At 40.6% G+C, this 12,409-nt stretch overlaps 1 protein-coding gene across 1 annotated transcript in view; it reads right to left on the bottom strand.

Moving 5' to 3' along the window:
• Positions 1-11,489, bottom strand: part of LOC102778207 (uncharacterized) — a 40,101-nt gene extending 28,612 nt beyond the window's left edge. Inside the window, exons 1-7 of the mRNA XM_087852703.1 lie at positions 11,367-11,489; positions 11,089-11,144; positions 8,783-8,948; positions 8,140-8,241; positions 7,066-7,144; positions 6,699-6,903; positions 4,723-6,547 (exon numbers count right to left, since the gene is read on the bottom strand). Of these exons, the coding sequence (XP_087708829.1) occupies positions 4,723-6,547; positions 6,699-6,903; positions 7,066-7,144; positions 8,140-8,241; positions 8,783-8,937 (2,366 nt within the window). The 5' untranslated portion in view covers positions 8,938-8,948; positions 11,089-11,144; positions 11,367-11,489. The remainder of the gene's footprint in view (positions 1-4,722; positions 6,548-6,698; positions 6,904-7,065; positions 7,145-8,139; positions 8,242-8,782; positions 8,949-11,088; positions 11,145-11,366) is intronic.
• Between the last annotated feature and the right edge of the window lie 920 nt (positions 11,490-12,409).

The following is a 12,409-nucleotide window of genomic DNA, read 5'->3' as shown; positions in this document are numbered from 1 at the left end:
TGTTTTATTATAGATATCTGGCTGTCACGGGCAATAATTAATGTTTCTGACTTCTCAGAGTTCAACTGCAAGTAGTTGTCTCCAAGCCACTGTTAAATGGAAGCTAAACATTTTATTAACCCTTTAAGACCTACCATAGAACCAAGTCCGCCAGAGCTTATCTTTATATTTTTACATGCTGTAGTGCCATTTTTGGGAGCATTTCAAGTTGCCATACATCAATGCAACCGTTATAGCCCAAATTCTAATAATATGTATTCATTAAGTCCATAGTAACTACATAAACAAAAAAAAACAAAAAACAGAAAATCGTTTTTGTTTTTCCATATATTTCTAGTTAGAGAAATTTATGAGGTTTATCCCTCAAAACTGTAAGTACAAAAAAGTTGCACAAAATAGTTTCCAACAACAGGAAATGTATTTTTAGTGTCTTCATAGTTTTATTTTTGAGATACACCCATTTTTATATACTGCAGGAAAAATGCAAATAAATATTATAATCCAAATTTGCAAAATCGGGCAAGTAATGGCGGACATGCAATAGTTCGCGCTGACATCTATTCCAACGTAGCAAGTGTTTTGAACAGCTGATCAGATCGGCAAAGCGTGTATCGGGAATATCATGTTGTTGTTGCAAAGCTTTATGTGGAAGAAAATCTTGACCTAGGGCAAGCTGATGGGATAAGATGTAAGTACAACTCCTCCGGTTTCATATGCAGAAAAAAATCATTGTGCTAGCTTACGTGGTTCCGGTTCTACAGGGATTTAAAAATAGTTACGCAAAACAGAGCGTGCCCGCTCTGACCGGTTTTAAAGGGTTAAAGAAGACAGTTTATGGACTTCCATCAGCTTAAAAGAGCAGTAGAGCTGAATATCATCGGCATAGAGGTGATAAATCAGGGAACTGCCTAAGTATAAGTCCTATGGGTAACATGTACAGGAGAAAAATAATCGGTCACAGAACTGAACCCTGTGGGACCCCACACAGGTCCTTAGAGTGTGACATAAACTGATTTGCAAAGACAATAAAAGACCTGTTGGAAAGGTATGACTGAAACCACTCCAGAGCCAGACCGGACACAACGACTATGTGCCGGAGCCTGTTAATCAGGACCGTATGGTCAACGGTATCAAAGGCAGACGTTAAGTCCAGCAAAACCATGACTGTGGATGTTCTGGAGTCAGCTGACATCATAATGTCACTAGAGACCTTAATTAATCCAGTTTCTGTTGAGTGACACTTACGGAAATCCAACTGAAATTTGCCAGAGATTTCATGTTTTTCTAAAAATGCGGTAAGTTGATGTGCAACTACTTTTTCCAGAATTTTTGACAGTAATGGGAGCTTAAGCTGTGTTCGATCCAAACTGCTCTTTTTTAATATGGGCTCAACAGCAGCATGCTTACAGAACCTAGGGACCACCCCGGTTAAAAGAGAGGCATTGCATATTTCTACAATAGGGGGGCCAATGAGAGACAGAGCATTTTTAAACAGCACAGCAGTTAGAATGTCATTTGGACAAGTGGTGATTTTCATTTTATCCAGAAAAAGTGAAAGGTCATGTATGGTCAATGGGTTAATCACTGACAGTAAATGAAGGGGAGGTGGACCAGAGACACAAACAAACGGTATTGAAGAACCAATGCTCATATGGACATTATTAACTGTATCCACAAAGAAGTTTAGAAAGTCATGGATACTTGGAATTTCATGGTACTTTGGAATTTCTCTTGTTTGATGAGATCAACTGAGAAAAATATCCTGATCTAGCTGATTTAATGGTTTCATGCAGGGAAACCCAAAGTTCCCTAAGGTGGAGCCTGTGAACTATAAGTTTAGTTGATTTACAAAGGCGTTCTGCTTTCCTACAGAGTCTTTTGACTTTCCTTATGTCATCATTTATCCACGGATGAGCTCTTTTTGGGGCAGCAATTACAGTTTTTAAAGGTGCCACCAAATTTAATATCTCCAAACAATGGCTATTAAAACACTGCGTAGCAACATCAGCATGAGTGCAGCCCCTGATGACATGAGGATCCAATAAATCATAAAACTTCAGCGCAACATCCTGATTTATGAACCGCTTACTGAAGAAGAGATTGGATGGTGGTGTGTACAGAGGGAAGCTGAGGTTAGAAATAATACAAGAATGGTCACTCGTATGTCACACGTAGGGCTGGGCGATATGACCCAAAATTCATATCTCAATATTTTTTTAGCTGGATGGCGATATAAGATCTTGATATTTTTTTTAAGCCATAAAGTAAGAACAAAAAGAGAGTTCTTAGTCCAAGCTGTGTCCCAGATGTCACACAGGCACTTCTATTAACATACAGCATAGATGTTGTTAGGAAAAATAATTATTTTTTAATGTGTATCTGCTCATTAGATTGTTTTATGTACTTTAATAATGAAGGCTTGTAGAGTAAGGCCACTTTTAACTCACAAACTAAGTTCTCAGCCAGACTGAAAAACAGGAAGTTTTAGTGCACAGCCATATTAATAGATAAGACACTGAAATGAGGGACTTGCCATATAAGCAATGTTTGAGACTGTGTGACGTGTAAAGTACCAAAATAACACCTATATGAAGCACAGTTTATGATTCTAATGTTAGAGCTCTTGCAACTGGCGTTTGAGCTGTGCATGGGTCTCTCTCTTCCGGAAGATGATTGAATAAAAAGAAATATAAATATTTTAACACACTATGAGTCGGTCTTCTCTGTTCTGTCATGGGGACAAAAGAATCGGGGTTTAATAATGTACATGAAAAAACTACTCAAAAATAAATTATGAGCATTTATTAAATAATAATGCTCCATAAATAAAAGAAAACTATGTTGTTTTTGTGCATAACAAAAAGCTCACAATTGTGCAGTCAAAATGTAAACTAAAAGACGCTAAGCATAATAACATAGACAGATTTCACAGCTGCTCTGTTCCCAAGTTCTACTGAGTGACTCACAGCCTCGAGTTTGAAATCCGCTTCGTAACCACGTCTCTTAACAGGTGCCATTTATGGTCCTTATACACACACAATATGGTAATATTACGTTGAAGCACAGTACGTATCACTCCGCGAGGCTCCTCGGTAGCCGTAATGCTCCGACAATCCATCAAGCGGTGCAGCACCGTAGCTTACCAAAGTCGTACTAAAACATTTTTTGACAGATTGCTAAGTGCTGTGTACCACAAAAAATCGTTTCGCGGTCATCAAGTACAACCAGAATTCATACATAAGGCACACTGTCAACTTCTGAGAGAATGAAAGGATTTTAGGCTGTGCAGCCCCTCTGGGCTGCATGTTGTTAGCTTGGTTAGCTCGTTAACACGTTGACGCCATCCAGCCCCACGCACGGGGCGATGCGCAGTAAGTCATTAGCGGAGATTTGCCATGTCCATCTCGTGCATCTCCATCTGCAGGTGAAGCGATGGGGAAGGAGGGGGAGTTGTGTTCAGTGAAGGAGAGAGGTGAAGTCGAGTAACGTTGCGTAGAGACAAAAGTGGACGAAAGAGAGGCAAACTTGCGGCTCCACAAGTATAATTATAACGTAACATAGACTATATCGATATAAAGGATATTGTCACATCTTATATCTCATATAAAAATATATCGATATTTTTTAAAAAAACTCGATATATCGCCTAGTCACAAGTGACACAAAGATGAGTTATGTCTAAGCCAAGAGAAAACACGAGGTCCAAGGTGTGGTCTTTAACGTGAGTGGGACCAGAGACATGCTGAATACAACTAAAAGAGTCGGTAATGGATAAAAAGTCAGAGGCCATGCTACAGGTAAGTGTTAAAAACGGTTCTTTTGATTCTTAGGGCCAAAAAGACACGGCTCAAAAGTGGTCTTTTACTTTAAAAAATGATCTTTATTTACATATCCCGGGATATGGAAACTGAGCACACACAGAAACGCCTGCTCATATCAGCCAGTCTCAAGCAGAAAAAAGAAAGCCAGGTTATTTATGTACCTCTCGACGTCACACACAGTTTCATTACACACAAAACTTCTTCTATTCAGTTCCTCTTTTCTGTGTCTGATTTTATTAATATGCCTGTGCACTAAAAATTCCTGTGCAGCTTGCAATAACTTCCTCTTTCTAAAGTCTGTTGCCAGGGCAACCTGTCACCCTTCTGTCTGAACTTAGTTTCACTCTGTCTGGAGCTCATAGTCTGCAAAAACAGAGTCTAATCTTAAAGATGGCCTTCTTTTATACATAAAACAATATAATCAACAAATACGCATTCAAAATATATATTTCAAATCTCAACATAAGATCATTCACGTGCAAGTTGAAATCGCAGATCATCAAGACTTTCACCAGTTTAATAATGGAGGATAAAAAGTCTGTGAAATCCTGGATAAAAACACCAGCGGGGCCGAGAGGTCAGTAGATTAAAACACAGTAAAATATATTGAACCGACCTTAAGAGGTTGTGACTCAAAGGAAGGGAAAGTCTCAGAGTCCAAAGCTCTGCAGGATAAACTGTCCCGGAAAACAGTGGCAACTCCACCACCACGACGGTCCAAACGCGGAGTGCCGATGAAGTGACAGCAGACCGCATAAACATGACATGAATGCCACCAACAAAGGTGGACATCGACAGTATACCTGCTGCTCACTCACACTTTGTTAATTACACACGAAAATTATGTTTTAAGTAGAATTGTTTTTTTCTAAACAAAAGGAATGATCACATATTTACTTACAGAGCTTTGTTGGAGGCTTTGACCACTGGCAGCAGCCTCAGAAGAGCTTCCTCTGAAGCAGAGTATTTCTTCAGGTCAAACACATCCAGATCTTTTTCTGATGACAGTAAGATGAAGACCAGAGCTGACCACTGAGCAGGAGACAGTTTGTCTGTGGAGAGACTTCCTGATCTCAGGGACTGTTGGATCTCCTCCACTAGAGAACGATCATTCAGTTCATTCAGACAGTGGAACAGATTGATGCTTTTCTCTGCAGACAGATTGGTTCTGAGCGTTTCCTTGATGCACTGGACTGTTTCCTGATTGGTCTGTGAACTACTTCCTGTCTGTGTCAGCAGACCTCGTAGGAGATTCTGATTGGTCTGCAGTGAAAGACCCAGCAGGAAGCGGAGGAACAAGTCCAGGTGTCCATTTGAACTCTGTAAGGCCTTGTTCAATGCACTCTGGTAGAAGAGTTTCTCTGCAGATTTGTCTTTTTTCTGTAATTCTTGTTTTCCAAACCGTTTAAACCACTTGGATGTTGTTTGCTGTCCTTCCAGCAGATTGAGTCCAGAGTTGAAGAAGGTCAGATGGACATGAAGAGCAGCCAGAAACTCCTGAACACTCAGATGGATGAAGCAGAACACCTTGTCCTGGTACAGTCCTCTATCCTCTTTAAAGATCTGTGTGAACACTCCTGAGTACACTGAGGCTGCTCTGATATCGATGCCACACTCTGTCAGGTCTGATTCATAGAAGATCAGGTTTCCTTTCTGCAGCTGATCAAAAGCCAGTTTTCCCAGTGACTCAATCATCTTCCTGCTCTCTGGACTCCAGTGTGGATCTGTCTCAGCTCCTCCATCATACTTGACCTTCTTCACTTTGGCCTGAACCACCAGGAAGTGGATGTACATCTCAGTCAGGGTCTTGGGCAGCTGTCCTCCCTCTCTGATTTCCAGCACATCCTCCAGAACTGTAGCAGTGATCCAGCAGAAGACTGGGATGTGGCACATGATGTGGAGGCTTCGTGATGTCTTGATGTGGGAGATGATCCTGCTGGCCTGCTCCTCATCTCTGAATCTCTTCCTGAAGTACTCCTCCTTCTGTGGGTCAGTGAACCCTCTGACCTCTGTCACCATGCCAACACAGTCAGGAGGGATGTGATTGGCTGCTGCAGGTCGTGTGGTTATCCAGAGACGAGCAGAAGGAAGCAGTTTCCCCCTGATGAGGTTTATCAGCAGCACATCCACTGAGGTGGACTTTCTAGGGTCAGTTAGGATTTTAGTTTTGTGGAAGTCCAGAGGAAGTCGACACTCATCCAGACCATCAAAGATGAACACAACCTGGAAGTCTTCAAAGCTGCACATTCCTGCTTCTTTGGTTTCAGTAAAGAAGTGATGAACAAGTTCCACCAAGCTGAACTTTTCCTCTTTCAGCACATTCAGCTCTCTGAAAGTGAATGGAAATATGAACTGGATGTCCTGGTTGGCTTTGTCTTCAGCCCAGTCCAGGGTGTATTTCTGTGTTAAGACTGTTTTCCCAATGCCAGCCACTCCCTTTGTCAGCACTGTTCTGATTGGTTCATCTCTTCCAGGTGAGGCTTTAAAGATGTCTTCTTGTCTGATTGTTGTTTCTAGTCTGTCTGGTTTCCTGGATGCTGTTTCAATCTGTCTGACCTCATGTTCCTCATTGACCTCTGCAGTCCCTCCCTCTGTGATGTAGAGCTCTGTGTAGATCTGATTCAGAAGGGTTGGGTTTCCTGCTTTAGCGATGCCCTCAAACACACACTGGAACTTCCTCTTCAGGGTGGATTTAAGGTTACGATGACAAACTGCAGCTGGAAGTTCTGAATAATAATATTAAAAATACAACTTCAACAACTGTATTTTACAAAACGCTGATGAAAATTTCTGACTCACTGAGAAATGACTGAACACACTGGTGTCACAGGTGTCTCATTTATCCAGTAGCTTAAATCTTTAGATAAATCCTCTTACTGCTCTGCAGACGGTCAGCCAGCTCCTCCTGCTTCATTCTCCTCAGGAAGTCCACTGTGATCTTCACAATTGCCTTTCTGCTGCTGCTCCTCTGCTCGTCATCCTCCCTCTGACTCTCTAAGCATTCTGGGTAATCTGGACTCAGAACCTTCTGGATCTTCTTCAGCTCGTTCTTCACAAAAGTGATGATGTTGTCCTCCAGCAGCTGGAACAGAATACTTTATGAATGAGCCAATGAGACTGAACTCATGGAGCCAAACATCAGATCCATGTTGGACACACTGACAATCTACTGGTCTACAAAGAGCAGCATGGAGATGACTGTGAATAGAATAGATGTAACAGTAGTTGTTGTACATGTACAGACCATAAATATGGAGTCCAGCTGTGTTTGATGCTGCTGGGCAGACTGACCACTGGGAACCTCTGAGCTCTGCTGGTCCACTCTGTGGAGGAAACATGAAGGATTAGTTCAAGCACAGGATAAAGATCCAGTAGATTCTGCTGAAAAAACTTCATCTGAATCAAGTTTGTCAAGTTTTAACCTCTCAGATTGTGAACATATCAGTAATTTTTTTCAGTTTCTTTTTTATGGACATCCTTTCAGTGGTGATGTCAGGGATGATTTGGAAGAAGCTCATTAAACTGAACCATCAGCAGATCACTGCTCCAAAACCAGAACATGATCCGAGGTCTCCCTCCACCACCAGAACACCAGTTTTACTAACGTGGTAGATCAGTGTAGTACAGATCAATAACTGATGAGTCATTTTATCAAAATCACTGAGGGCTTCACATCTGACCCTCTGATGTTTCTGTAGACATTTTGCATATTTAATGAATGTCTGAAAGTTTTACATTCATTCTATGAATACAGTGGAAATGTTGTGTTATAGTCACCATGTTTTTTCCACCATCATAAATTCTTAAGTTCAGAAAATTAGATTCTTTTTTTTACAGCTGAAAAACAACAACATTTATTCTCTATTGAAATCTGCATCCTCCACTCCAAAGGTCACAATCTGAAGGTAACATCTGGTTTTGTTCCCTGTGATTAAATCTGAGCATCAGTATGGTGGGATTTATCCACTACATCCACACCACTGTGGTTCAGTGTTGTCTCATTAACAGCAGCCAGTATGATCCAGGCTTTAGCTGCTGGGTCTCTTTGTGACCTCTCAGACTGTTTAACAGATCAGACACAAAGAGAATCAGAGCAGCTCTGTTCTTTAAAGACAAACATGAACCCACTCAGGTCACACTTTCCCCACAGATATGACCATCACTGTCCTCAAACAGCAAATGACCAAGTCTAACATTTTGATCTTTTCTCTTTCATTGTTTTCTTTTTAATGAATCTTTGTAACAATCTGAGGATGTTTCAGGTCATATTTATCCAGGAAAACCCAAACATGTAAAGGAGTCATCACAGCTCTCTGACCTCGTTGGTCCAGGTTCAGCACTGAAGAGTGGAGGTTGATCTTTGGACCGCTCACTCCTCACAGATGGACAGCTGGATCCTGCAGACTGTGACCTCTGACCTCTGCAGACACAAACATATTTTATTCAATGACTGATAAAAAGACCGGGGTACAGAAAGAAATTGAGGAAAGAAAGAGAAGTTGATGAGAAAGTTAGGAGAGGGAGAGAGAGAAAAAACAAAAACTGCATTAAAAATATATTAAAAAAACATTTAAAAAAAACAGCAGAGGAACATCAGCAACAACCAACGTGTATAAATAACAGTAAATAATCAATAATAAATGTTGCTGAACAGCACACACTGTTAATAATACAAGATGCTTTTAAAGGCAGCAGCTGAGTACTTGTTTGTATACCCGTGTGTGTGAGCACACTTGTGTTTATAAGCTTTCTCCATGTAATTGTCTAATAGTGGGTGTGAGGAATCTGCCCTGCCCCCCAGGAGAAGAAGCAAGCATGCAGGAGACCCAGGCCCTAGACATCCTGAGGCCTCCACCAGAGCAGGAAAGCCCCAGGACCACATGAGCAATAATTCCACCAATGTCATGTCAATGGTGAATCCAGTGCCATTGCTTGACTGTCTGAGAATTAAATTATTTTACCTCTCATCACAAATTTTCCTGCTTCTCAGAGTTTTCCTCATTGGTCCAGGTTCACCACTGAAATGTGGAGTTACATCTTTGGACCGGTCACTCCTCACAGACGGACAGCTGGATCCTGCAGTCTCTGCTCTGTCCTCCTCTTCCTCCATCATCATCTTCAGTCAGTCTGAGAGGTAAACCACAAACACTGAGTGAGTTCACATTAATAGGAGTAACTGAGTCACAGTTGCTGACCTCTGACCTGTCATGTAACCTAGAAACCAGGTCACATCACTGTGACCTGGTTTCTAAGTCAACTCCTCGCTGGAGGGGAAACCAATTCTGATTGTGCTTACTGGTCTCAAACCAATTTTTAAAAATCTGTCAAAAAATGTTTTAGTACAACTTTAGTAAGTTACGAAGCCGCACTGCTTGATGGATTGTCAGATCATTACGGCTACTGTAGGCAGGAGCCTCGCAAGTGATACGTACTGTGCTTCAACATAATATTACCGTATTGTGTGTGTATAAGGACCCCAAAATGGCACCTATTCAGAGAAGCGCTTTTTAAACTCAAGGCTTTCAGTTGCGCAGTCGAACTTGGGAATAAAACAGCTGCCAGAGAATTCAACATTAATGAATCAATGGTATGGAGGAAGCAAGAAGAATGAGTTTGACTTACTTACTGTTTTGTTTCCCCTAATGCGCCTTATAATCCTGTGCACCTTATGTTCCAAAAAATACGTATTGACTTATGTATTTGGCACACTGCAGTTTCATAATGCAAAGCACCTGTTTTTGACTTGTGTGGATATTATACATGGTTAAGCTGAGGATATGTCAGCCCATCTCCACTTGAAATGCCTTTTGGTTAAACTGTCAGCAAGGAATTTGCATTTAAGTTAAAATTTTATATAACTTTAATGCACATAAAAAAGCTGCTTGTTTAAGTGAAAATACATTGATGGGGTTTTTTGCACTAATAAAGTTGTGGAGTTGTAAAGTATTTTGTCTTGCATCAGCTATATCGTTATCGTAAATTTTCAAATATATATCGTGATAAATATTTTGGACACATTGCTCTGCCCTATATTTTTGCTATACTCCTTATACTCCTGAATGCAGCACAAGAAAGAACTTTTCCACTCTAAGTTTCATATGAAGATCAGGAATTTAGAGGATTCAGAAAACTGTTGATAGAAGTTCTCGGAGCTGCTGTAGAAATACTTTTTAACTCACTGTGGAAACTCTGATCAAAGTTAAAGTCCTGGTTTTATACTTTAAGCTTTTTTGCCCAAGCAGTTAAAACTTCTGTCCACGTTGCCATTAAAACATAAAAAACAAATCAGATTAGAGGATCTATTTTGCTATTTATGAAGAATGAGCAAATTTATTATAAGATTATGCGAAGTGGGAAAAAATAACTGTTTATATGTTGCTCTCCTACACATCACTATAAAGTTTAATTTGTTAAAAGTCAAAGTTTGAGTGCATTTTCACTGCAGTGCGAGAAAACAGTTTAGTACAAGTTTGTACAGCCCGATCCGGCGGGGAGGTGTGGGAAGCCAGACCAGGCGCCCCCTTCTGGCTCTCCTCTCTGCTCTCTCCTATCTTGTCCCTTTTGTCTTACTTCTCTCTATCACCTTTTCCATCACTTTGAAGAAGTAAGGCTCCGTAAATGCTAAAGGGGTAATCATTTCTCAGTTGCAGTGAATAGATAGAAAGAAAAATGTAGGAAACTAAACAGGAGAAAGAGAAATAACAATTTAACATAAACCAGTGACACAATCCAGGGACTGATCAGCCCTGGCAGGGCCCCCTTGGATAAGGGTGTCTAGTGATAATGGGAAACACCTGATGAATCCAAGGTCCACTACTGATGATGTGTCCCAAATTTAAAATGATAATCTAGATCAGAACTCAAATCCCCCCCCCAAAATGGCAGATTATCCGAAATAAGACTGAAAGTTGAGGCACACAACGATATGTGCCGCTGGTAAAGTTTCTGTGCTGCCTTTCCTCATAACAGCCATCCCTCAAGATTCTCTCCATTTAAAGCAATGCATTATCAGGAACTACAACATCTAGTCCTTTAACTGAATCAATGTCTAAATGTTAGCGTTTGTTTATGGAAAATTGCTCATTTGTTCTGTTTCACAATAAATATATATATAAACATCTGTAACATACAGACATACAGACAACATACAGACAGAAGACAAAAGCTTTAGTTTGGTTATTAATAAATAATAAATACATAAAAGTCCTGTATGGATCAAAATTATATCTAAAACTTAAAAATATTTTTTTTCAAATTTTTTTCTTACCAAGAAAAAAGCAAAAGCTGAGATCAGACCACATTCAGTGTGTTGATTCCCGTACTCTGAACACACACACACACACACACGGAGAGAGAGAGAGAGAGAGAGAGAGAGAGAGAGAGAGAGAGAGAATGGCGGACACACTCGGCCTCGTTAGAAAACATTACACACTGACTTTAATACAAACACACACAGTTTGTTGTGTGAAGAAATCAAACATGAGCTGAACAAACAGTAAAGTTCCTAAAGACAAACTGTTAAAGGAGGAAACAAAGCAAACTTACAGTTTCTTCACACCAACAACACTCCACAGTTTAGGATTTGTATGGTTTTTCTGTTCAGCAATAAAGCTGCTTTTTGACTTTCGCTCCCGCCTCAGATGACTCTACATTTGGGTACTTTTCCTGCCTGCACACAGCCGTCACATGACAAAATCTCTCCTGTGTGAACATTGTCAACAACAAGTAATGCTGTTAGACCTGTTTTATTGGCCTGACAGTGGGCTGTCTGTGTGTTTCTGAGAAGCTGAACACAAAATGAAGATTTTTGTTTTACTTTTTGCAGAATAAATGTTTTAAAACACAAAGTCCAAAGTTCATCCAAAGAACACTGCTTACTGACGGTATGTGTCATTTTTGTCAGAGTCTTGGAGGAGAAAACGACTAACTCTGCAGAAACATGGTGGACAAAGGTGATAATGACACATTAAAGAAGAGAACAGAGAACTGATTAACACAATATGGCTGTGTTAAGTATCAGGTGAGGTTGACTGCAGAAAAATATGCATTTGTCATACTTTGAGAAGGGATTTTAATGAAAACCACTGGTGTGCCTTAACATAACACGCAGTAACACTAATAAAATCGACTTTGTGTTGAAGCACACAGCCGGCTATATTTCAGACAAAGTTACCAGAATTCATGCTTTTTTTTTTTTTTCTTTGGCTCTCGGAGGAGGCGGACACACTTTTTCTTCTCTCCCTTATCTTCCCTGCTTATGTCCTTGTCTAGTCTCGTGGTTTTTTTTTTGTATTTTCCCTGGAACATTCTCTCACAGTCTGTTCTCTAAAACCTAAAAGAGGAATTATGGATTGGATCAACTGGTCCCTAAATGCAATTGACACCCCTTTCTCAACGAGAAGTTTGGGCTTGGGTGAGCCTGAGTGCTGAAGATATCTACCTATTTGGAACCATGGTAACAGGGTTCTGGCTGATCGGAGCTGGCTTGGCCCTGACTTATCGAAGAATTAAGAAAGCAGAACCGGCTGTTCAAACCCCCACAAGGCTGCCCGCTGGGATTGGAATGATGGGAGAGGCGTCAGTTTCTC

Source organism: Neolamprologus brichardi, chromosome 15, assembly GCF_056152115.1.
Source record: "Neolamprologus brichardi isolate AB-2024 chromosome 15, ASM5615211v1, whole genome shotgun sequence".
Classification (NCBI taxonomy): Eukaryota; Metazoa; Chordata; class Actinopteri; order Cichliformes; family Cichlidae; genus Neolamprologus; species Neolamprologus brichardi.
Note: the sequence above shows the minus strand (reverse complement) of the source record. Positions and strands in the feature narration are given on the sequence as shown.